Below are 27,574 nucleotides of genomic sequence, written 5' to 3' on the forward strand. Positions count from 1 at the left end.
GAATGGCTGATGGCTGTCACATGGTACGTGTATGCATTTGTGATTGGCTGATGGCTGTCGCATGGCACAGGGGGAGTGGAAAAATACATAACTTTTAAAATTGTCAAAAAAAAAATTCTACTCATTTGAAGTTCGGACTAAGTGCTATTGCATTGTCTTGTTATCTTGCATTTGCTGATTATGAAAATGTACTGTGCTCACTGGTCCTTTAAATAGGATTAATTTGTTTAATTGTATTAATTTTATTTAGATTTATTTAAAATTATATTTAAGCTAGGGGGGGGTAGGGTTAGACTTAGGTTTAGGGGTTAATATATTTATTATAGTGGTGGCTACGTTGGGGGCGGCAGATTAGGGGTTAATAAATGTAGGTAGGTGGCGGCGACATAGGGGGTGGCAGATTAGGGGTTAATAAATATAATGTTGTGTTTTGCGATGTTGGGGGCAGCAGATTAGGGGTTAATACATATAATGTAGGTGGCGGCGGTGTCCGGAGCAGCAGATTAGGGGTTAATAATATAATGTAGGTGGCGATGATATTGAGGATGGCAGATTAGGGGTTAATAAGTGTAAGATTAGGGGTGTTTAGACTCGGGGTTCATGTTAGGGTGTTAGGTGTAGACATAAAATGTATTTCCCATAGGAATCAATGGGGCTGTGTTAGGAGCTGAACACTGCTTTATTGCAGGTGTTTGGTTTTTTTCAGCCATCCCTCCCCCCATTGATTCCTATGGGGAAATCATGCACGAGCACGATTTGCCAGCTCACCGCTACCGTAAGCAGCGCTGGTATTGAGGTAAGATGTGGAGCAAAATTTTGCTCTCCGCTCACTTTTTTGCGGCTAACGCTGGGTTTGTAAATGCCCATAATACCAGCGTTGTCTGTAGGTGAGCAGTGAGGGAAAACTGCTCGTTAGCACCGCACCCCTGTTACCGCAAAACTCGTAATCTAGCTGCATGTTTTTATAAAAAAAAAAAAAAAAGAAGGAAATAATTAATTTTAAAGTTTTATGGGCTAACGCCGTAACATGAAACTCTTAACTAAAGTGCTACAAAGTACACTAACACCCATAAACTACCTATTAACCCCTAAACCGAGGCCCCCCACATAGCAAACACTATAATAAAATTTTTAACACCTAATCTGCCGAACCGGAAATCGCCGCCACTATAATAAATGTATTAACCCCTAAACCGCCGTACTCCCTCCTCGCAAACACTAGTTAAATTTTATTAACCCCTAATCTGCCATCCCTAACATCGCAGACACCTAGCTACATTTATTAACCTCTAATCTGCCGCCCACAACGTCGCCACCACTATATTAAAGTTATTAACCCCTAAACTTAAGTCTAACCCTAAGTCTAACCCCCCCACTAACTTAAATATAATTTAAAATAAATCTAAATAAAATTACTATTATTAAATAAATTATTGCTATTTAAAACTAAATACTTACCTATAAAATAAACCCTAAGATAGCTACAATATAACTAATAGTTACATTTGTATCTAGCTTAGGGTTTATTTTTATTTTACAGGCAACTTTGTATTTATTTTAACTAGGTACAATTGTTATTAAATAGTTATTAACTATTTAATAGCTACCTAGTTAAAATAAAGACAAATTTACCTCTAAAATAAACCCTAACCTAAGTTACAATTGCAGATAACACTACACTATCATTAAATAAATTAACTAAATTAACTACAATTAAATACAATTAAATTAAATAAACTAAAGTACGGAAAAAAGCAAGCACTAAATTACAAAAAATAATAAAATAATTAAAAATTTTTTAAACTAATTACACCTAATCTAATCCCCCTAATAAAATAAAAAAGCCCCCCAAAATAATAAAAATCCATACCCTATACTAAATTACAAATAGCCCTTAAAAGGGCCTTTTGCGGGGCATTGCCCCAAAGTAATCAGCTCTTTTACCTGTAAAAAAAAATACAATACCCCCCCAACATTAAAACCCCCCCACCCACTCACCCAACCCTACTCTAAAACCCACCCAATCCCCCCTTAATAAAACCTAACACTAACCCCCTTGAAGATCACCCTACCTTGAGACGTCTTCACCCAACCGGGCAGAAGTGGTCCTCCAGAGGGGCAGAAGTCTTCATCATATCCGGGCAGAAGAGGACCTCCAGACGGGCAGCAGTCTTCAACCAGGCGGCATCTTCTATCTTCATCCATCCGGAGGCTCCTTTAAATGACGTCAGCCAAGATGGCATCCCTTGAATTCCGATTGGCTGATAGGATTCTATCAGCCAATCGGAATTAAGGTAGAAAAAATCCTATTGGCTGATGCAATCAGCCAATAAGATTGAAGTTCAATCCTATTGGCTGATCCAATCAGCCAATAATATTGATCTTGCATTCTATTGGCTATTCCAATCAGCCAATAGAATGCAAGCTCAATCCTATTGGCTGATTGCATCAGTCAATAGGATTTTTCCTACCTTAATTCCGATTGGCTGATAGAATCCTATCAGCTAATCGGAATTCAAGGGACGCCATCTTGGATGATGTCATTTAAAGGAACCTTCATTCTTCATTTTGATTTCGTTGGAAGAGGATGCTTTGCGTTGGTTGGCTTGAAGATGGACCCGCTCCGCTCCGGATGTATGAAGATAGAAGATGCCGCCTGGATGAAGACTTCTGCCTGTCTTTAGGTCCTCTTCTGCCCGGATAGGATGAAGACTTCTGCCCCTCTGGAGGACCACTTCTGCCCGGTTGGGTGAAGACGTCTCAAGGTAGGGTGATCTTCAAGGGGTTAGTGTTAGGTTTTATTAAGGGGGGATTGGGTGGGGTTTAGAGTAGGGTTGGGTGTGTGGGTGGTGGGTTTTAATGTTGGGGGGTATTGTATTTTGTTTTACAGGTAAAAGAGCTGATTACTTTGGGGCAATGCCCCGCAAAAGGCCCTTTTAAGGGCTATTTGTAATTTAGTATAGGGTAGGGATTTTTTTAATTGGGGGGGCTTTTTTATTTTATTAGAGGGATTATAGTAGGTGTAATTAGATTTTAAAAATTGTAATTATTTTACCGTTTTTTGTAATTTAGTGTTTGTTTTATTTCGTACTTTTGTTTATTTAATTTAATTGTATTTAATTGTAGTTAGTTTAGGTAATTAATTTAATTATAGTGTAGTGTTAGGTGTAATTGTAACTTAGGTTAGGTTTTATTTTACTGGTAATGTTGTCTTTATTTTAACTAGGTAGTTATTAAATTGTTAATAACTATTTAATAACTATTGTACCTAGTTAAAATAAATACAAAGTTGCCTGTAAAATAAAAATAATCCCTAAGCTAGCTACAATGTAACTATTAGTTATATTGTAGCTAGCTTAGGGTTTATTATATAGGTAACTATATAGTTTTAAAAAGGATTAATTTGTTTAATTGTATTAATTTTATTTAGATTTATTTAAAATTATATTTAAGCTAGGGGGGGTAGGGTTAGACTTAGGTTTAGGGGTTAATATATTTATTATAGCGGTGGCTACGTTGGGGGCGGCAGATTAGGGGTTAATAAATGTAGGTAGGTGGCGGCGACATAGAGGGTGGCAGATTAGGGGTTAATAAATATAATGTTGTGTTTTGCGATGTTGGGGGCAGCAGATTAGGGGTTAATACATATAATGTAGGTGGCGGCGGTGTCCGGAGCAGCAGATTAGGGGTTAATAATATAATGTAGGTGGCGATGATATTGAGGATGGCAGATTAGGGGTTAATAAGTGTAAGATTAGGGGTGTTTAGACTCGGGGTTCATGTTAGGGTGTTAGGTGTAGACATAAAATGTATTTCCCATAGGAATCAATGGGGCTGTGTTAGGAGCTGAACGCTGCTTTATTGCAGGTGTTTGGTTTTTTTCAGCCATCCCTCCCCCCATTGATTCCTATGGGGAAATCATGCACAAGCACGATTTGCCAGCTCACCGCTACTGTAAGCAGCGCTGGTATTGAGGTAAGATGTGGAGCTAAATTTTGCTCTCCGCTCACTTTTTTGCGGCTAACGCCGGGTTTGTAAATGCCCGTAATACCAGCGTTGTCTGTAGGTGAGCAGTGAGGGAAAACTGCTCGTTAGCACCGCACCCCTGTTACCGCAAAACTCGTAATCTAGCTGCATGTTTTTATAAAAAAAAAAAAAAAAAAGAAGGAAATAATTAATTTTAAAGTGTCCTAATACAGGAGCATTGATTTGTTCAATATGTTATTAGACAGAGAATCTCCCTCTAATAAGAGTATACATGCAAGCGAAGTGAGATTTCTCTGTTCTCTATGATTTAACTTAATTCAACTCTGTAGTTAAGGGAAACAGATATCGCTCAACTGCTGAGTCTAAACCTTGGACACATTGGATAACCCTGAGTAAACAGGACACTGTTATGTAATTATACTTATCTCTAACATACTCCTCTAAACTTAACCTGGTAGTTATATGGTTGTCAAGCATTATGGGCTTTAATATCATCTGAGCAGTTTATGCAATAAGGTGGGGAACTGAAATCATAAGATATATAGTTTTGTAGCTGCAGTTAACAGCTAAGCCATAAAAAAACATGATATTAAGACTGATATAATGTACATTACCTACAATCATAATATATATACCAATAATGAACAGATAGGTATGGTATGAACAGTCTAATATTTAGATCTTGGCGTAACTTAGTAGGAGATAGCTACAAACACTGCGGGTGTGGCATCTGGCATATACAAGGTATTATCCAGGCTGGGGAGTAAGTTACGTTTACAGTGAAACTGTGTGAAATGTATTACCTAAGAGGTCGGATATCCAAGGCATGATAGCGTAAAGGTAACAGTGACAGCACTCTGACAACTTTTATTAGCCAAAGTTTTCTGCTATAGAATTAGCAGTATATGTGACTGTTGGGATTGTTGCCGTGCACCAAGTACGGAGTGATGAGCAGCAGACTGTTGTTAACTAACAGTCATCAATCTCGCTGCTCTTTGACTTATTTGCAGCTTTCTTGGTACCCTGTCACTAAGCACCCACACTATACTATACTGTTTTACCCCCTATACCACCGCTCCCGGACCCCACCACACCTAAATAAAGTTATTAACCCCTAAACCGCCATTCCCGGAGCCTTTTACAGGCAAGTTTGTATTTATTTTAACTAGGTACAATAGTTATTAAATAGTTATTAACTATTTAATTACTTCCTAGATAAAATAAATACAAATTTACCTGTAAAAAAAAAAACTAACCTAAGTTACAATTACACCTAACACTACACTATCATTAAATTAATTACCTAAACTAAATACAATTAAATACAATTAAATAAAATTAAATAAAATTATCTAAAGTACGAAAAACAAACAAACACTAAATTACAGAAAATAATAAAATAATTAGAATTTTTTTTAAACTAGTTACACCTTATCTAATCCCCTAATAAAATAGAAAAGCCCCCCAAAATAATAAAAATCCCTACCCTATACTAAATTACAAATAGCCCTTAAAAGGGCCTTTTGCGGGGCATTGCCCCAAAGTAATCAGCTCATTTACCTGTAAAAAAAAAAAACAATACCCCCCCAACATTACAACCCACCACCCACACACCCAACCCTACTCTAAAACCCACCCAATCCCCCCTTAATAAAACCTAACACTACCCCCTTGAAGATCACCCTACCTTGAGACGTCTTCACCCAACCGGGCAGAAGTGGCCCTCCAGATGGCCAGAAGTCTTCATCCTATTCGGGCAGAAGAGGAACTCCAGACGGGCAGAAGTCTTCATCCAGGCGGAATCTTCTATCTTCATCCATCCGGAGCAGAGCGGGTCCATCTTCAAGAAATCCGACGCGGAGCATCCTTCCAGGCCGACGACTACCCGACGAACGAATATTCCTTTAAATGACATCATCCAAGATGGCGTCCCTTGAATTCCGATTGTCTGATAGAATTCTATCAGCCAATCGGAATTAAGGTAGGAAAAATCCTATTGGCTGATGCAATCACCCAATAGGATTGAAGTTCAATCCTATTGGCTGATTCAATCAGCCAATAGGATTGAGCTGGCATTCGATTGGCTGATTGGAACAGCCAATAGAATGTGAGCTCAATTCTATTGGCTGATTGCATCAGCCAATAGGATTTTTCCTACCTTAATTCCGATTGGGTGATAGAATTCTATCAGCCAATCGGAATTCAAGGGATGCCATCTTGGATGACATCATTTAAAGGAATATTCATTCGTCGGGTAGTCGTCGGCCTGGAAGGATGCTCAACGTCGGATGTCTTGAAGATGGACCCGCTCCGCTCCTGATGGATGAAGATAGAAGATGCCGCCTGGATGAAGACTTCTGCCCGTCTGGAGGTCCTCTTCTGCCTGGATAGGATGAAGACTTCTAGCTGTCTGGAGGACCACTTCTGGCCAGTTGGGTGAAGACATCTCAAGGTAGGGTGATCTTCAAAGGGGTAGTGTAAGGTTTTATTAAGGGGGGATTGGGTGGGTTTTAGAGTAGGGTTGGGTGTGTGGGTGGTGGGTTGTAATGTTGGGGGGTATTGTATTTTTTTTTACAGGTAAAAGAGCTGATTACTTTGGGGCAATGCCCCGCAAAAGACCCTTTTTACGGCTATTTGCAATTTAGTATAGGGTAGGGATTTTTATAATTTTGGGGCTTTTTTATTTTATTAGGGGGATTAGATTAGGTGTAATTAGTTTAATTTTTTTTTAATTATTTTATTATTTTCTGTAATTTAGTGGGGTTTTTTTCCGTACTTTATTTAATTTAATTGTAGTTAATTTATTTAATTTATTTAATGATAGTGTAATGTTAGGTGTAATTGTAACTTAGGTTAGGGTTTATTTTAAAGGTATATTTGTACTTATTTTAGCTAGGTAGCTATTAAATAGTTAATAACTATTTAATAACTATTCTACCTAGTTAAAGTAAATACAAAGTTGCCTTTAAAATAAATATAAACCCTAAGATAGCTACAATGTAACTATTAGTTATATTGTAGCTATCTTAGGGTTTATTTTATAGGTAAGTATTTAGTTTTAATAGGAATAATTTATTTAATGATAGGAATATTTATTTAGATTAATTTAAATTATATTTAAGTTAGGGGGTGTTAGGGTTAGACTTAGGTTTAGGGGTTAATAAATTTAATGTAGGTGGCGGCGGTGTAGGGGGGTCAGATTAGGGTTAAAACATTTAATGTAGGTGGCGGCCGTGTAGGGGAGTTAGATTAGGGGTTAATAAATTTAATGTAGGTGGCAGCAGTGTAGGGGGGTCAGATTAGGGGTTAATAAATATAATGTAGATGGCGGCGTGGTCTGGGAGCGGCGGTTTAGGGGTTAAACACTTTATTTAGCTGCAGCCGGCTCTGGGAGCGGCGGTTTAGGGGTTAATAACTATAATGTAGGTGGCGGCGGTGTAGGGGGGGCAGATTAGGGGTGTTTAGACTCGGGGTACATGTTAGGGTGTTAGGTGTAGACGTTCCCATAGGAATCAATGGGATATCGGGCAGCAGCGAACATAAGCTTTCGCTGCTGTCAGACTCCTATTGATTCCTATGGCATCTGCCGCCTCCAGGGCAGCGGATTGAAAACCAGGTATGCTGGGCCGGAATAGTGGCGACCGTACCTGCTAGTTTTTTGATAACTAGAAAAAGTAGTCAGATTGTGCCGCACTTGCGTTTGGAACATCTGTAGTAACGTAACCATCGATCTGTGTCAGACATCATCCAAGATGGCGTCCCTTGAATTCCGATTGTCTGATAGAATTCTATCAGCCAATCGGAATTAAGGTAGGAAAAATCATATTGGCTGATGCAATCACCCAATAGGATTGAAGTTCAATCCTATTGGCTGATTCAATCAGCCAATAGGATTGAGCTGGCATTCGATTGGCTGATTGGAACAGCCAATAGAATGTGAGCTCAATCCTATTGGCTGATTGCATCAGCCAATAGTATTTTTCCTACCTTAATTCCGATTGGGTGATAGAATTCTATCAGCCAATCGGAATTCAAGGGATGCCATCTTGGATGACATCATTTAAAGGAATATTCATTCGTCGGGTAGTCGTCGGCCTGGAAGGATGCTCAGCGTCGGATGTCTTGAAGATGGACCCGCTCCGCTCCTGATGGATGAAGATAGAAGATGCCGCCTGGATGAAGACTTCTGCCCGTCTGGAGGTCCTCTTCTGCCTGGATAGGATGAAGACTTCTAGCTGTCTGGAGGACCACTTCTGCCCAGTTGGGTGAAGACATCTCAAGGTAGGGTGATCTTCAAAGGGGTAGTGTAAGGTTTTATTAAGGGGGGATTGGGTGGGTTTTAGAGTAGGGTTGGGTGTGTGGGTGGTGGGTTGTAATGTTGGGGGGTATTGTATTTTTTTTTTACAGGTAAAAGAGCTGATTACTTTGGGGCAATGCCCCGCAAAAGACCCTTTTTACGGCTATTTGCAATTTAGTATAGGGTAGGGATTTTTATAATTTTGGGGCTTTTTTATTTTATTAGGGGGATTAGATTAGGTGTAATTAGTTTAATTTTTTTTTAATTATTTTATTATTTTCTGTAATTTAGTGGGGGGTTTTTTCCGTACTTTATTTAATTTAATTGTAGTTAATTTATTTAATTTATTTAATGATAGTGTAATGTTAGGTGTAATTGTAACTTAGGTTAGGGTTTATTTTAAAGGTATATTTGTACTTATTTTAGCTAGGTAGCTATTAAATAGTTAATAACTATTTAATAACTATTCTACCTAGTTAAAGTAAATACAAAGTTGCCTTTAAAATAAATATAAACCCTAAGATAGCTACAATGTAACTATTATTTATATTGTAGCTATCTTAGGGTTTATTTTATAGGTAAGTATTTAGTTTTAATAGGAATAATTTATTTAATGATAGGAATATTTATTTAGATTAATTTAAATTATATTTAAGTTAGGGGGTGTTAGGGTTAGACTTAGGTTTAGGGGTTAATAAATTTAATGTAGGTGGCGGCGGTGTAGGGGGGTCAGATTAGGGGTTAAAACATTTAATGTAGGTGGCGGCCGTGTAGGGGAGTTAGATTAGGGGTTAATAAATTTAATGTAGGTGGCAGCAGTGTAGGGGGGTCAGATTAGGGGTTAATAAATATAATGTAGATGGCGGCGTGGTCTGGGAGCGGCGGTTTAGGGGTTAAACACTTTATTTAGCTGCAGCCGGCTCTGGGAGCGGCGGTTTAGGGGTTAATAACTATAATGTAGGTGGCGGCGGTGTAGGGGGGGCAGATTAGGGGTGTTTAGACTCGGGGTACATGTTAGGGTGTTAGGTGTAGACGTTCCCATAGGAATCAATGGGATATCGGGCAGCAGCGAACATAAGCTTTCGCTGCTGTCAGACTCCTATTGATTCCAATGGCATCTGCCGCCTCCAGGGCAGCGGATTGAAAACCAGGTATGCTGGGCCGGAATAGTAGTTTTTTGATAACTAGAAAAAGTAGTCAGATTGTGCCGCACTTGCGTTTGGAACATCTGTAGTAACGTAACCATCGATCTGTGTCAGACTGAGTCTGGCGGATCCTATGTTATGTCACTATATTCTACTTTTGCCGGTCTGTATGGTTTGATAACTACGGCGAATCAGGCTCGCCACAAATAGGCTGCAGAATTCCAGCTTATTTGCGGTTGACAGCTTGATAAATAGAGGCCCATGGTTTTGCAAATAACTAACAAATGTTGGGACAGCTGTAGGAATTATTAGTATCAATTTTAGAGTTCCAACCAGGTAAATGTACATGGGATATCGAGAGGAATAAGCACACGTGAAGAGAGAAGGTTGGAACGTGTCACTGGTATATGGTATAACAACACATTCTGCTTGAAATGTATAAGAAACTTTTCCCTGCTGATTTTATAGTTTTATATTTATTTGAATAAATTAATCTTATCTAATATTGCCTGGAGTGTTTGGAGAAGCATCACACCTTGATGCCACCTGTACACACAATTATACCAATGCCTGGGTTACAGCTCAGAAGATGGTACGTAATATACATTTAGTGATAGGATTCATCTCAAGGTTGGAAATAATATTAAGCTATTCCTTCCATCGTCTTTACTGGAGCTTTTTTATATCCTTTTGTGCACAGTGTAGCAATTTAAGCATTTGAATAAAGCCAGAATATATTTTAATTAACACTACTATAGAATATTAAAGTATCCTTATTTCACTGTATACAATACCTGTTTCCTACTGTATCCAGATACATTCTTTCCAGGAAAATATTCTGTGCTATCTCGATGCATTTTGTGTAGAGCGTGAGCCAAAGAGTACACTGCATTATACACAAGGTATGATGTGTCTTTATACAGTAGAGGAATGTGTTCATTGCCGGTACAGTTTCTTAGAGGTTGGTTGTAAACTAACTGATAAAATTCATTATTTGATTTAGTTGAAGAACATTTGAAAGTTAATACCCATAGATCTAAAACCAGCAAGTCATTAGGATAATTTGATGGACTGACATCTTTAATTATATCTTCCATCTCTGGAATACTCAGTCTAATTACTTCTAAGAGTAAACTGTTATTAAATGTTCTTTTGTACGCTAGTAGGAGTTCCTGTGTTATAGATGAAGATGGTAATAAAATTAAAGTCTTATTAAAGAGATGTTTAGAAACACGCAACAAAAAACTAATAAAGGATCCTGAGAGTGTTCCACAATAAACAATTACTGAAGACATTGAATGTTGAATTATCTCAATAAAAGTTTTGATATTTTTGTCATTAAAGTCATAGGTTTGGTCATTTACCTTAAATATGTACTCAATACAGATACCTCTTCTACTGGTTTGTTTAATCAGTTCCTCAGTCTCTTTCTCACCACTATCCAGCTCAGAGGCAATTACCCCAATCCAGGTCCATCCAAAATACTCCAGGAGCTTAGCAATAGCAGAATAATGAGTTATGTCGTCTTGATGTGTCCGAAAAAGTGATGGATAAATATCACTGTTGCTTAGAACCAGGTTTGTAGCTCCATAACTGATCTACAGGAATTAACAATAATTAAGATTAATAAAAAAAATAAACATCTAGATTACAAGTTGTGTGCTATACGGGCTACGTAAAGAATGCAAAAAAATTAAAGCAGTATCGCACTTTTCATTGCATTGCCATTACAAATTACTGAAAAACCTCCTTGTGCTGTGTGTTATGGTGCATTATGAGTCTTGCACTATGAGTAAAAAAGCAGCGTTAAGGCTCAAAAACGCTGCTTTTTTTCTACCTCTGCTATTATGAGTCTTGTAGGTACAGCTGTCCCACACACTTTTTTTGCCTTACCGCAAATCAACTTACGCAATTTGCGTATAGTCTTTTTTTCAATGGGACTTCCATTGCGCCGGTATTACAAGCTTTTTTTTTAGGCCAAAAAGTGAGTGGTACAGCCTATATCGCAAGATTCGTAACTCATTCTAATGTCAGTAGTTATGAGTTTTACACTACAGAGCCGTAGCAAAAAATCATAACTAAAGTGCTAAAAAGTACACTAACACCTATAAACTACCGATTAACCAATAAACCGAGGTCATCCCGTATCGCAAACACTAAAATAAAATTGTTAACCCCTAATCTGCCGCTCCGGACATCGCCGCCACTATAATAAACATATTAACCCCTAAAGCGCCGCACTCCCGCCTCGCAAACACTAGTTAAATATTATTAACCCCTAATCTGCTGTCCCTAACATCGCCACCACCTACCTATATTTATTAACCCCTAATCTGCCGCCCCCAACATCGCCGCCACTATATTATATTTATTAACCCCTAAACCTAAGTCTAACCCTAACACCCCCTAACTTAATATAATTAAAATAAATCTAAATAAAACCTACAATTAATAACTAAATAATTCCTATTTAAAACTAAATACTTACCTATAAAATAAACCCTAAGCTAGCTACAATATAACTAATAGTTACATTATATCTAGCTTAGGGTTTATTTTTATTTTACAGGCAAGTTTGTATTTATTTTAACTAGGTAGAATAGTTACTAAATAGTTATTAACTATTTACTACCTAGCTAAAATAAATACAAATTTACCTGTAAAATAAAACCTAACCTAAGTTACACTAACACCTAACACTACACTACAATTAAATAAATTACCTAAATTAAATACAATTACCTAATTTGTAAAAAAAAAACCCACTAAATTACATAAAATAAAAAAACAAATTACAAGATATTTAAACTAATTACACCTAATCTAATAGCCATATCAAAATAAAAAAGCCCCCAAAAATAAAAAAACCCTAGCCTAAACTAAACTACCAATAGCCCTTAAAAGGGCCTTTTGCAGGGCATTGCCCCAAAGAAATCAGCTCTTTCACCTGAAAAAAATACAAACAACCACCCCAACAGTAAAACCCACCACCCACACAACCAACCCCCCAAATAAAACCCTAACTAAAAAAACATAAGCTCCCCATTGCCCTGAAAAGGGCATTAGGATGGGCATTGCCCTTAATAGGGCGTTTAGCTCTATTGCAGCCCAAAGCCCTAACCTAAAAATAAAACCCACCCAATAAACCCTTAAAAAAAACCTAACACTAACCACCTGAAGATCCACTTACAGTTTTGAAGATCCGACATCCATCCTCAATGAAGCCGGGAGAAGTCCTCATCAAAGCGGCAAAAAGTTCTCAGCGAAGCCGGGAGAAGTCTTCATCCAAGCCGGGAGAAGTGGTGCTCCAGACGGGCAGAAGTCTTCATCCAGACGGCATCTTCTATCTTCATCCATCCGGCGCAGAGTGGGTCTATCTTCAAGACATCCGGCGCGGAGCATCCTCTTCAAACGAAGTCTTCTTCCCGAATTAAGGTTCCTTTAAATGATGTCATCCAAGATGGATCAGCCAATAGGATTGAAGTTCAAGTTCAATCCTATTGGCTGATTGCATCAGCCAACAGAGTTTTTTCAACCATAATTCTGATTGGCTGAAATCTAAGAGATGCCATCTTGGATGACATCATCATTTAAAGGAACCTTCATTCGGGGAGAAGACTTTGTTCGAAGAGGTTGCTCCGCGCCGGATGTCTTAAAGATGGACCCGCTCCGCACCGGATGGATGAAGATAGAAGATGCCATCTGGATGAAGACTTCTGTCCATCTGGAGCACCACTTCTCCTGGCTTGGATGAAGATTTCTCCCGGCTTCATTGAGGACTTCTTGCCGCTTCGATGAGGACTTCTTCCAGCTTCATTGAGGATGGATGTCGGATCTTCAAAACTGTAAGTGGATCTTCAGGGGGTTAGTGTTAGGTTTTTTTAAGGATTTATTGGGTGGGTTTTATTTTTAGGTTAGGGCTTTGGGCTTCAATAGAGCTAAATGCCCTTTTAAGGGCAATGCCCATCCAAATGCCCTTTTCAGGGCAATTGGGAGCTTAGTTTTTTTAGTTAGGTTTTTTTTTTTTAAATCAAAGTTTTTATTTAGGTATTTTGAATAATGACATACACTTTGCGTCAACATACACATGCAGTGCAAACAAAAGATGCTCAGTATAACCATGTCAAATACTAAACATATCAGAACTAGACATATTTTCTGCTAAGAGATTACCTGTTTGATAAAACTGAAGACAACATAAGATTTTTGTGTAATATAGCAAACCATGTTGACTCTAACAACAATGCAAAACTCAAAGTGCACAAATAATTATTTGATACCTTTTTTTTAATTATATGATGGCTTAATACCAGTACCTCTATATCATGAATTGCTGCCTATTAGAGTGATACACTATGATTGCCCTTTATAAGCTATAGCGAACTATTGCTCATGAGAGTTAGCACATTTTTATAACCTTATATATATATATATATAGATGTCAGATAGTGGGTAAATACCGCTGAGGAATTCATGTTGGAAACCATGTTGGGTGAATGAACATTATAATACTGTAGTAAAGTAGCTTAATTAATCTAGTTGGCGGAAACTAAACCAATATATCATACATGAATATATCCAATGGTCCCTTAGTATTTATGCCTTATGGTGTGGGAGACTCTGAGAACCTCTGGCTTAGGGTTAATTGTCCGGTTTCCCAATTGGATCCTTCATATAATTATACCCACATTGTAAGATGGATAGACAGGGACATACATGATGTCAGGATGGGTTTATATAGTTATGGGTATCAGCTTGATGATCTTATGGGATAGATCTCTAATGGGGCCTAAAGTTTAAGAAAAGTGCAACTCCAATTATCTATTAAATACAATACGGCAACATATTAATTATTTGCATATAAGTGGGAGCTGTCGTCACCCAGACTGGTAGCAACAAGGAATCTCTGTATATGTATATCAGACCTTAACGTCATCATTATAAAATACATGAATAGGTGACATAGCGATATCATCCATTTGAGTAGGGTTTAGGATGTAGTTCAGATTAACACTACCCAATCCCAGTACGAGTGTACATGTGGTAGTAACTTACATAGCAGGTACCATGGTTAGAGAAATAGGTAAAAGAATGCCATCGGGGACATTTTCCTAGCAGTTTCTGGTCTACCAGGCATGGGTAGGTGAAAGAACCTTGAGTCGCATCTATCCATGCTGACGAGTACACCACAAAGAGCTTAGGGTCACCAGTTGTTACCGGATTGCATGTTGTGCTCCCTTTCGTGTCGGGTGGCTGGTCGCATCCACCCAAGTTAGTTCTTGCTTCACCTCTGGGGCTCCTCACCGTCTGTTAGCAATGAAAGGATATGTGACATCAGTAGTTTCATGTCTCCGAGAGCATGGATTCTTTTCCTGCATCTGCATATGTAGATCCTCTCGCATTAGTGCCCTGCTTTGGACATTCTCTATTATGTTGGAAATAGGTTGCGGGTAGCTGCCATGTGAGTCAAGTTCCCTCTCGTCCTCCATTTTGAGTTCTGCGTCCCCTTTCTTTGTAGGTCTGGCCTTTACTAGGTATGTGAGATGGGCAAAGGAGTCATCTACTTGCGTAGCCAGGGCTGCCAGAAGGGTCTGGATTCTCATATGCAATATCCGGTCCATATTTAAGTATTTCCCGCCAACTAGGAATAGCAGTAAGATGATGAACCTTCTTTACCCAGCAGGCTGGGGGGGGTAGGATGATGGTATGAGGCCACTACCTCGCCTAGGAATATGTCTGATCAGCGCCTCAGAGCTTATAATCAGCACAAAAAATTGACATAGCTGGATTCAGTCATGCTTCATAGGATTGCTGCAATGTAGTAAAGTCCTAAATTTGCAATTAGGGTATAAATAATTTGTGTTTTATCCACCTAAGCTAAGGAGCTGTTTAAAGGGATACTGAACCCAATTTTTTTCTTTCGTGATTCAGATAGAGCATGCAATTTTTTTTTTTTAAATATGTTTTTTATTGAGGTTAGAAACATGCTACAACATACATGTCACATTATAAGAAGTATACCAACATAGGTAAAAGATAAACAAAAAGCAAAATCACAACTGATATATTTTGAGAGATATAATCATAGCCATTACATCACAAAATTTTTTAACCTTGCATGGTAAATACCTCGCTTTTTCAGGTTTAGTGTTGCTTTAAAACATTCTACATATATGCATGGCTAAATATATAGTACATAGACTTAAGGGATCCCCTTACAACTTAAAACATTCTATAAGTACATGTAACTTATGATACAACATAAATGAACCTAAGAAATACTCCATTACCACTTGTACAGCTTAGGGGAGACATTCTATAGCCGTACACAACCAATTTTGCAATAAAAAAAAGATTAAAGCGGGTCCTTACATCTACAGACAAGGTCAGATATAAAAGGAAGGACTCTCATATCTTCTAGCTATTTTCCAACATCATATTTACATGGTTAACCTTTTAACCCTGATGAGTCATCTATTTCGGCTATTTTGTCCTATCTCATTGTTGGTGCTCTAGAGTATTTCCATATTGTATTGCTGAGCCTATTAGTGTGTAGGGATCTACATTTAACCTATTATCCTTGGGGTGTTCGATGAACTAGATATGATTAATATAGACCAAGGGGAAAAAGAAGGAACAGACCCAAGAGGAGAAGGGGGAGGTATGAGAGGGGGCAGACGGAGGATGTGGGAGAAAGGGGCTGGGGGAAAAAAATAAATAAATTTGTCTTTGGAAGTGAAGGGAAGGCCTAGAAGTTCCCTTCCCTTCCTATTTCACAATTTCAATGCCTTACCAAATTCCCAAGAGAACCAAATCTGAATTCCTAAATGGATAGATTAGATGATCTATTTCTTCTTTTGGGAAGATCTTTATAAACGCTGACCATTTTTGAAAAAAATTATTGATATCCTGTGATTCAAATAACTTTGAGTCGTGCTGTTCTAGTATACATTGCTTTTTTATACAATTTCTGATCTCTGGAATACTGGGAGTTGTATTGTCCTTCCATTTCTTAAACAATAAGTATCTTACTGCCAGTATCGTAATGTTAACAATAAATTCTTTATGTAAAAGAAGTCCTTCTTCTGTTGTAAGGAATATTATTTTTATATATGAAAGCATGACATGGGTAATACCTATTTTTCTACTAAGCCAAAATTCCACCCTCCTCCACATTGCTCTGACCTTAGGACATTCCCATAACATATGCTTAAGATTAGCTGCATCAAGTGAGCATTTGGAGCACTTATTAAATTGGGTATTTCCGTATCTGTAACCCTTTTCTGGAGTAATATGTGTCATATACAATAGTTTCAAGTGTGATTCCCTCCATGTGGAGGAAAGTGTTGTCCGTCCAACCAGTGCTATAGATGTTTGGGAATATCCCTCGTCTAAGCATATTGGCTCTATAATTGATTCCCATTTTGATTCAATTTTTGTTATATTAATTGGGCTTTTACTTGCATTCAGTAATTGATAACAGGGAGAAATAGACATCTGGCAATTTTTGGCCAACAATAACCATTCCTCTAATGCTCCTAGCGACCAATTCCAACCTGATATACTTGCTATCTTCCAAGTATAGTGTCTTAGCTGGAGATAAATAAAGAAATCTTTTTGTGGGATATTAAACTCATTTCTAAGGTCATTAAATGATTTAATGCAATTCCTTGTTGTATCTATTAATTGTGCCACTCTTTTGAGACCTTTTTTCTGCCATCTTTGGAGAGGAGATATTTGTAATCCTAATTCAAACTACGGGTTTCCGATTAAGGGTAAGTAATTTGAGATATTTTCATTAATTTTTAACAGATTACAGATTTTTAGCCATGCTTTTATTGGAACAATAAAGGAATGAAATTTCTTAATTTCTTTTGGTATATCAGTAATTTTATTATGTATTAGCGCTATAGGAAGATAAGGAAAGCTAATATTCCTCTCTAGTTCAGTATCTGTTACGTAGTCTTTATAATTGATCCAGTCTGTTACTATACGAGCCAAAAAGGCAAGATTATATAAATGTAAATCTGGTAAAGCACAACCTCCATATTTCACAGGAAGAGATAATTTTTCAAGAGAAATTCTAGGTTTCTTGCCTTGCCATATAAATTTTCTAAGTGTTATGTTTAAGAGTCTTATATCTTTTTGCTTTAATAGGATCAGTATATTTTGACAAATATACAGAATTTTTGGCAATAGTATCATTTTATATAAAGCGATTCGGCCTGAAAGTGAAATAGGGAGGTTCTGCCACATCTTCAGTGTATTTCTAGTGGCTTCCAGAATTGGAGAGATATTAAGAGAGTACCACTGTTCTGAATTTGAATAAATTATAATACCTAGGTATTTAAATGAATCAATTGCAATCTTAAGTGGTATATTTTCTATGGGTTGTTTTGGGTATATTAACCAATAAAGTTCAGACTTATTGGTGTTTATCCTATATCCCGAAAATGAACTAAACTGAGAAATGATAGATAATAATTTAGGGATATTTTTCTGAACATTACTCATATAGATTAAGATATCATCCGCGTATAATGATATTTTCAATTCTTTCTTCCTTATTTTTATTCCTTCAATATCCTGCCTGATTAATATTGCTAGGGGTTCAATTGCAATATTGAACAGCAATGGGGATAGAGGACAGCCTTGTCTTGTACCTTTCTCAAGATGTATGTCTGTTGATTGCCTTGTGTTAACTAGTAGCTTAGTATGTGCTTTTTTATAGAGATTATCAATTAATTTAGGAAATTGACCTTTAAACCCGAATTGAGATAGTGTATATAATATATGGTCATGATGAATCGAGTCGAATGCCTTTTCGGCATCAAATGAAATTATTGCTTTGTCTGAATCATCCTGGCCACCGCCTTGTTCTATAGTTGGTTCTTTCTTAACATAGTCAATGGTAAGAAATAGCTCGCGAATTTTAGCTGAAGAGTTTCTATTTGTCAAGAATCCTGCTTGGCTTTTATGTATTATATGTGCGAGAGGGGCTTGTAATCTCTGTGCATGTATAGATGTCAAAAGTTTGTAATCTACATTTAGTAGAGCAATAGGTCTATACAACTCTTTTTGCGATTTATCTTTACCTGGTTTTAAAATAAGAGTTGTGTAGGAAGCAGAAAAACTGGCTGGTGGTAAGCTACCCTCTCTGTACATATCATTAAATAATTTTGTTAAATATGGAACTATAGCCGGCGACAGTAATTTGTAGAATTCACTAGGCAAGGCATCAGGACCTGATGCTTTATTAATAGGCAAATCCTCTATACCCTATTTCACTTCTAGCTCTGTAATGGGAAGGTTTATTACTTCATTTATTTCTTCTGAAATTCTTAAATATGAGATTTTCTTCCAGAAATCCTCTCTTTCAAGATTATTTGATGAATTTGGAGAGTAGAGATCTTGGTTATATTTTGCCATTATATTTAAGATCTCTTCTGGCTCTGAGACTAATTTATCATCTTTCTAGATGTGTTCGATAGGGGAATTTCCTCTGTCTTGTTTCACTAATCTGGAAAGTAATTTTCCTGCCTTATTCCCATACTTATATAATTGTGATTGAAGTCTTAATTCTTGTTGAGTGGCTTTATGTAACAGAAAATAATCTCTATCTTTTTTTGCTTGTGCATATACGTTCCAGGTTAGAGCTGTTTTGTTAATTATATAGTTATTATAGGCATTTGATAAAGATTTCATAATATTTTCTTCTTTTTTTTTATAGTTCTTAGTTCTATTAATATTATAGGCCAGTATCTCTCCCCTCATAACTGCCTTTGCGGTTTCCCAGAATATCAATGGGCGATCTTTGTATTCCCTATTTAAATAAGCATATTCTTTGAATTTTAAGTTTACTATTGTTTTGAATTCTGGGTCTGTAGCAAGATATTGGGGAAAATGAAAACGATTATATCTGATTCTAGCATCTTGTGTATATATTTCAAATGTTATTGGAGCATGGTCCGAGATTGTGATCGGCAGGATTCTGGCCTTAATCTGTGAGTTTAATAGTTTCTCATCTACTAAGAATAAATCAATTCTCGTAAGAGATTTGTGTGCTTTAGATAGACAAGTATAATTTCTACTCTCTGGATTCTGGGATCTCCATATATCTTTTACTCTTAAGTTATTAAATAATTTGTTAAAAATGTTGGCTTCTAAATTATCTTTTTTTGTTCTCAGTATTTTAAGGTTGTGTCTAAGTTTATCTAAGACATAATAAGGTGACATATTAAAATATCCTCCAATTATTAACATCCCTTCCATTTTGGACAGGATCTTATTTTGTAAAATATCCCAGAAGGCATAGTCTATAATGTTTGGAGCATAAACATTACAAAGTGTATACACAGCATTACCATATTTTATTTTTACAATTAAAAATCTCCCCTCTGGGTCTGATTCAATAAGCGTGCTTGTTGTTTTTATTTTTTTACCTATTAGGATTGCTACCCCCCGCTTCCTTCCTAATGCTGGAGTAGCTATGACTTCTTTCACCCAAGATTTTTTTAATTTATGAACTTCTTCTAATTTTATATGGGTTTCTTGGAGAAGAGCAATATCTACCTTCAGCTTTTTAAGATGAGAAACAATTGTATTCCTTTTTATTGGGGAAGATAGGCCACCAATATTCCAAGAGACCATTTTACAGGTCTTTACTGCCATTTTTCATTAAAATAATTGTGACATCCTATAATATAAACAAAACCAAATGGGAAGGGAAAAAAAAAAGGGGGGGGGGAAGGCCGTTCCAGCCCTTTCCCCTCCAACCCCCCTTCCGTCTGCCAATCTCCCAGTCCCCTCAATAATCCTCCCCCCTAGATTGTGCTCCCCAGGGCCTGATTCCCTTCAAGACAGGCTAATAATCAAAATGGTCCTAACCAAAACTTCATCCCTATTTACAGACTGAGTGTTCATTAGAAAATTCATAATAAAGAGGTTCCTATTTAATTTTATACATTTGATTACTATTTCAGCTTTTACCTTGTGCTTGAGGAATAGTTTGTTTTATATATTTCTCAGCTTCCTTGGCTGTTTCAAAAAATTGCACTTCATTAGCTATTGTTATTTTAAGTTTAGATAGATATATTAGGGTAGCTTGATACCCTTGGTTTATCAAGCGTGTACAAATAGGTGCTAATTCTCGCCTTTTGGCTGAGGTTTCTGCTGAAAAGTCCTGGAAAAGCATAATTTTAGTATTATCCAGTATGGTGGGTTGTTTTTGCCTAAAATGTTGAAGTAAAGTAAGTTTATCTTGGTAATTAAGAAGTTTAGCTATTATAGGTCTGGGTCGCTCTTTGCCTCTCTCCGGGTTATACCATCCTAATCTATGAGCCCTTTCAACTATTATGCAAGGATATGTTTGGGGCAACTGGAGAAGTTGTGGAATAGTTTCTGTAATTAATTTATTTAAGTCCATACTGTTTATTTTCGGGAACACCAATAATTCTGATATTATTTCTTCTTGCTCGGTTTTCTAAATCTTTTATTTTTAGTTGCATTTTCAGTACTTTGGCATTTATTTCTTCTAAACTAGAATTTTGGTTCAGAGTAGTATTCTCTAAGTCAGAGATTCTCTGTTCTGCCTCAGAGATTCTTTTAGAAAACTGCTGTAGTTCTATAGATAGAGAATTGATGTCATGTTTAATTTCATCTCTCAATTGCTTAAATTTAGGAGAGAGGGCTTCTGAAATTTTAGTAACTAGTGTTTGTATATCAAATTGTTCATTTACATTTGATGGACTAATTGGGCGGGATTCTGCTGCAATATCTTGAACGTTCTTATTTTTCCTCTCTCTTTGTTTTGTTGCCATAGCTGAGGGAGAAGTTCTAATTTGTGCAGTGATGTATTTGTCCATAGATTGTGAAAAAAAAGAAAAATATTTATGTGACTGTGTCGTGGATTAAGTGATGTTTGGATAAGGGGAGAGGAAAATAATTTTCCAATCTCCCTGGGTGAGTGGGGAAACGATGGGCAAGAAAGAAAGGAGAGAGAAAAAAAAAAGTGAAGTGCTGGGAAGGAAATATCCGGTGAATTAGGTAAAAATTGATAAGGTGTTATAGTGATTTATATAGGAAGTGTTGCAGTGAAGAAAAAAAAAAAAAAAAAAAAAAAGGGAAAGAAAGGGCAAGGCGCCCGTGTATTCAGAACATCTCAGTCATGCAGATTTTCTATTGGGAGGAATTATTTCTAATTAGATTATGTTATTTAATCTTATTTAAATATAATAGATAGTAGAGTTACCTTTATTTATATTATTTCTAGGATCCAGCAGAGATTTAGTTAAACTTACACAGAATTATGTTAGTTTACCTTGTACCAAGTTTAAAATAATTTCAAAATGTTTATGAAAATCTCATAGAAAACACTGTTAATAGTTTTCCTTTAGTTAATACAAAAATACTTCAATTGCCTCGAGCAATCACATTTTTATACTATTAGCTGCTCCCTTTCTAATGAACCCAAGCTTTATAAGCAGTGTAAACTATTTAACAACTCCTAATGGGATTTCAATAAATTGATGCCCTCTTAGATTTCACTATATATTGGACACTTAAACTCAGGTGGAATACATACCAATACAGAAGTAAACTTGCAAAGATAGTATGTTTGAACTTAAGCGGTAGAAAAGACAAAAGTGAAGTTATATATCAACCTAGGGTTAAGTTTCAAACATTTTTTAATATATTTTTCTTTTTAAGTGGGGTGTAGTCAATAAAGCATATATGCCATAGACTTCCCTTTGCTATTATATTTGTTAACCTTATATAGAGTTTTATTAAACTACCTCAACATGTGCAGCTATAGTTCTATCACTCTATTTAATATAGTTTCTGCGCTTATGTGAAAGGCAGTTCAGGTGCTTAAATTCAGGGATTTAGATCAAGAGAGGCCTAGGCTCTGCTGTAGATATTTCAGTTATTTAACTCAGTTTGTTCAAATATGGCCAGAGCAAGGTTTAGTCACCCTTGAATATTATGTATCAATTTCCATACATTTGTAACACAGAAGATAAGAGAAAAAAAAAATCTAATGTTTTAACATTAAATCTTCAAACACACAGAAATACAATTTCTCTTTTGTACTCAGCAGCTGGTAAATTTAAAAAAGATAAATATGTGTCAATCTTGAGCCTGTTTTACTTTTTGGGTAAGATATAATCAATAATGCGATACACTTTTAGTTTAATTACACTGAGTATTTATGCAGTGCTATTGCCTTTAGTATTATATTTATGAAACTTGTATAGAGTTTCATTAAGCTGTATCATTATATACAGCCGCAGTTCTACTTCTCTATCTATTGTGATGTCTATACCCATATAAAGGCCCGCTACACGTTCAATTCAGTAATTTAAATAGAGGGACCCTAAGGTCTACTACAAATATTTCAGTTATTTTAGTCAATTTAATCAAATATGATCAGATAGAGATAGATCACTTTTATATATTATGTATCAATTTCTGTACCTCAAAAATAGGAAAGGAAAAAAGTCTGATGTTTTAAGACTATATCCTAAGATACACAAAGATACAGTTTCTCTTTTTGTACTTAGCAGCTATTAAACTTAAAGAGATAAATATCAATCCTAAAAAACGTTGTTTCTTTTTTACCACACTGGATCTTATATTTCAACTTTAGTCCAATTCAATTAGCAGTTATCCTGTTTCAATACATTTCTCCTGCCATTTTTTTTCTTTTCTTTTTTCGTTTTTTTTTCCTGCAATAAACAGTTTATGTGCTCCTGCCACAAAACTAGGCCCAAGGTAGTTCTATAGTTTCATTCATAGGATGTGGCTCGCTGCTATGTGAAGAACACCAAGCTCCAGAAATAGAAACAGGATGAAAAGACAGAGCGAACAACAAAACTAGCAAGCAAGAAAGCGATAGAAAAAAAGTACCTGACCCGATTTTGTGGGATCTCCTAGTCCGAGGGCAGCAACGCTCAAAGTATTCACTCTCTGAGTGACGAGCTAGTCTCCCCCGCGCAACATCGGTGGGGGGGGGGACCCTGAGAGAGTGAAAGAAGCACCCGGGCTTGTTTAGAGACGCAAACCACTGCACAACAAAGAAGGCGTCTGTTCTTCATAGCTTTTCCCCTCCTACTGCTCTAGGCGCACCAAACGTGTCAGTACCGTCTGGCCTCACTTACACCAAGCTGTAGGAGAATCATTCCGCCTCCAGGTAAGTGCCGGTTCCGGGCATAGATACACTTCCACGCTACTCGTCTCAGCAAATGGGGCAATCACACCAGTGGATATACCAGCCGCTGGACATCGACACCAGGTGATTATCTTTTCTGACCGTTTAGCGTACCTTTGCAGAATTCTTTTTGAATGCCTTTTTGCTATTCCTCACAGGAGAAAGAAGAAATAAAATTCGGTATTTGCAGGGCTAAGAATCCTCTGCTCCCCCTCACGCAGCACCGGTGGGAGGGGGCTTAATATAGCATTCCTGGTAACACAAAAGTATCAGGTTTAGGAGTGTTCCACTTCTCCACTTTGTGTTAAAACCGGGATATAAGCAGTTCTTTATAACTTAGCTATTGTTTTCCTTCACCAGTTTTTACTTTCTTTCTTTGAATAGGAACCAAATCTTCTTAATAACAATAAGCAAAACAATTGTCTCAGTCTGTAAGTTGCTGCACACTGCAGCTGGGTGCGTTGGCTTTGCACCTGTGAAGTGTTTGGAGCTGATATTAAGTTGCTAATTGAGCCACCCACAACACAGGGGGTTTAGGCACTAATGCTCTGCCAAACAGCTCTCAGGGAGTAGGGAGCAAGCGTTCTCACGTCCTCACTCCTGTGCTCCACCCAAGACACTCCTCCTAGAGCATGCGATTTTAAGCAACTTTCTAATTTACTCCTATTATCAATTTTTCTTTGTTCTATTGCTATCTTTATTTGAAAAAGAAGGCATCTAAGCTTTTTGTTTGGTTCAGAACTCTGTACAGAACTTTTTGATTGGTGGATGAATTTATCCACCAATCAGCAAGAACAACCCAGGTTGTTCACCAAAAATGGGCCGGCATCTAAACTTAAATTCTTGCATTTCAAATAAAGATACCAAGAGAATGAAGAAAATTTGATAATAGGAGTAAATTAGAAAGTTGCTTAAATTTTCTTGCTCTATCTGAATCACGAAAGAACAAATTTGGGTTAGTGTCCCTTTAACTTTGCAACCAAGTATGGCTGCTGTCCGGACATGCTCCTTCCTTTAGTTAGGGTTTTAATTAGGGGGTCGGTTGTGTGGGTGGTGGGTTTTACTGTTGGGGGGGGTTGTTTGTATTTTTTTCAGGTAAAAGAGCTGATTTCTTTGGGGCAATGCCCCGCAAAATACCCTTTTAAGGGCTATTGGTAATTTAGTTTAGGCTAGGGTTTTTTTTATTTTGATAGGGCTATTAGATTAGGTGTAATTAGTTTAAAGATCTTGTAATTTGTTTTTATTTTGTGTAATTTAGTGTTTGTTTTATTTTGTAATTTAGGTAATTGTATTTAATTTAGGTAATTTATTTAATTGTAGTGTAGTGTTAGTTGTTAGTGTAACTTAGGTTAGGTTTTATTTTACAGGTAAATTTGTATTTATTTTAGCTAGGTAGTTAATAAATAGTTAATAACTATTTAGTAACTATTCTACCTAGTTAAAATAAATACAAACTTTCTTGTAATATAAAAATAAACCCTAAGCTAGATACAATGTAGCTATTAGTTATATTGGAGCTAGCTTAGGGTTTATTTTATAGGTAAGTATTTAGTTTTAAATACAAATTATTAAGTTAATAATATTAAGTTTTATTTAGATTTATTTTAATTATATTTAAGTTAGGGGTGTTAGGGTTAGACTTAGGTTTAGGGGTTAATAAATATAATATAGTGGCAGCAACATTGGGGGCGGCAGATTAGGGGTTAATAATATTTAACTAATGTTTGCGAGGTTGGGGGCGGCAGATTAGGGGTTAATAAATGTAGGTAGGTTATGGTAACATTGGGGGAGGGAGATTAGGGGTTAATAAATATAATGTAGGTGGCGGCAATGTCCGGAGCGGCAGATTAGGGGTTAATAAGTTTAATGTAGCTGTCGGCGATGTCAGGGGCAGCTGATTAAGGGTTAATAAGTGTAAGATTAGGGGTGTTTAGACTCGGGTTCATGTTAGGGTTTTAGGTGTAAACATAAATGAGTTTTCCCATAGGAATCAATGGGGCTGAGCTACGGAGCTTTACGCTGCTTTGTTGCAGGTGTTAGGCTTTTTTCAGCCGGCTCTCCCCATTGATGTCTATGGGGAAATTGTGCATGAGCCCGTACAACCAGATCACCGCTGACTTAAGCAGCGCTGATATTGGAGTGCGGTATGGAGCACAATTTTGCTCTATGCTCACTTCTTGCCTTTTAACGCCAGGTTTAGAAAAAACTATAATACCAGCAATGTAGGTAAGTGAGCAGTGACAATAACGTGCAAGTTAGCACCGCACCCTTCATAATGCAAAACTCGTAATCTAGCCGTAAGAAACGTAAGTTTAAACCTAACATCCTATCATAAACCCCTAGTCTAAATACCAATAAATCAGCGCCCTCCGACATTGCCGACACTAAATAAAATGATTAACCCCTAATTCACCGTTCCCCGACATTGCTGACACTAAATAAACCTATTAACCCCTAAACCACCGACCCCCCACATTGCGGTTATTAAATAAACCTATTAACCCCTAAACCACCAGCCCCCCACGTCACAACTAATAAACTAAACCTATTAACCCTTAAATAGCCAGCCCCCCACATCGCAACTAATAAACAAAACCTATTAACCCCTAAACCACTAGCCCCCACATGGTAACTAATAAACTAAACCTATTAACCCCTAAACCACCGTCCCACACTTTGCAAAACACTAAATTAAACTTTTAACCCCTAAACCTAACACCCTCTAACTTTAAATAAAAACTTACAATATAACTATCTAAAAATAAAAACTTACCTGTGAAATAAAAAAAACTAAGATTAAACTATAAATTAACCTATTCTATTAACTATTCTAATAAAATAAAATAAACTACCAATTTAAATGAAATTACATGATTAAAAAAAGCTGACACTATGAAAAAATAGAAAACCTATTTACAAATTTGAATTAAAAACGAATACTACCAAAAAAATTAAAAAATCTAACATTACAAAAAATAATAGTTAAAATTTCGAAAAATATAAAAACACTAAGATTACAAAAAATTAAAAACAAAATTATCCAAAATAATAAAAATTACACCTAATCTAATAGCCCTATATAAACAAAAAAGTCCCCCCAATATAAAAACACCCCCCAAAAAAACTAAGCTTCCATAAACTAGCAATAGCCCTTAAAAGGGCCTTTTGTAGGGCATTGCCCTAAGTTAAACATCTATTTTACTTAAAAAAGTACAAAGCCCCCCTAAAAGTAAACCCCCCCACCCAACCAACCCCCCAAAATAAAAAACCTAAGTTTAAAAAATCTTAAGTTACCCATTGTATGGGCATTGCCCCTAAAAGTGCATTCAGCTCTTTTACTGCCCTTAAAAGGGCATTCAGCTCTTTACTGCCCATCAAAACCCTATTTTAAAAACAAAAAATATTTAAAAAAAACTAACACTAACCCCAGGAAATCTACTCACAGTTCCTGAAGTTTGGACATCCATCTTCATCCCGACGGAGAGAAGTCTTCATCCATGCGGCGACATCTTGATCCATCGCTAATAAAATCCTATTGGCTGTTCAAATCAGTAGCTCTTATCCTATTGGCTGATTTGAAAATGTCAGCCAATAGGAATGCAAGGGTACCTTACATTCAAGCTTCAGTGTACCACATTGACCGTATGATAAGGATCCTCTTTGCTTTATTTCCGTGCCACCGGGAAAGCTATTCCGCACCTCCACAGTTTTGCGCCTTCACAGCTCCTCGCCACAGGGATGAAGAAAGAAGATGCCCCCGGTTTAGGGGTTAATAGGTTTAGTTTATTAGTTATGATGTGGGGGGCTGGCGGTTTAGGGGTTAATACTTTATTAAAGTGTTGGTGATGTGGGGTCAGCAGTTTAAAGGGATAAGGGTTAATAGCTTTATATAGTGTTGGCAATGTGGGGGCCTGCGGTTTAGAGGTTATAGGTTTA

The 27,574-nt window shown here is 36.8% G+C and overlaps 1 protein-coding gene across 1 annotated transcript in view; it reads right to left on the reverse strand.

Annotated features, from left to right (window-relative positions):
* Positions 1 to 27,574, reverse strand: part of LOC128647607 (G-protein coupled receptor family C group 6 member A-like) — a 292,969-nt gene that overhangs the window by 125,920 nt on the left and 139,475 nt on the right. The window contains exon 3 of the mRNA XM_053700362.1: positions 10,224 to 11,027. Within this exon, the coding sequence (XP_053556337.1) occupies positions 10,224 to 11,027 (804 nt within the window). The remainder of the gene's footprint in view (positions 1 to 10,223; positions 11,028 to 27,574) is intronic.

This window comes from Bombina bombina, chromosome 2 (genome assembly GCF_027579735.1).
Source record: "Bombina bombina isolate aBomBom1 chromosome 2, aBomBom1.pri, whole genome shotgun sequence".
Classification (NCBI taxonomy): domain Eukaryota; kingdom Metazoa; phylum Chordata; class Amphibia; order Anura; family Bombinatoridae; genus Bombina; species Bombina bombina.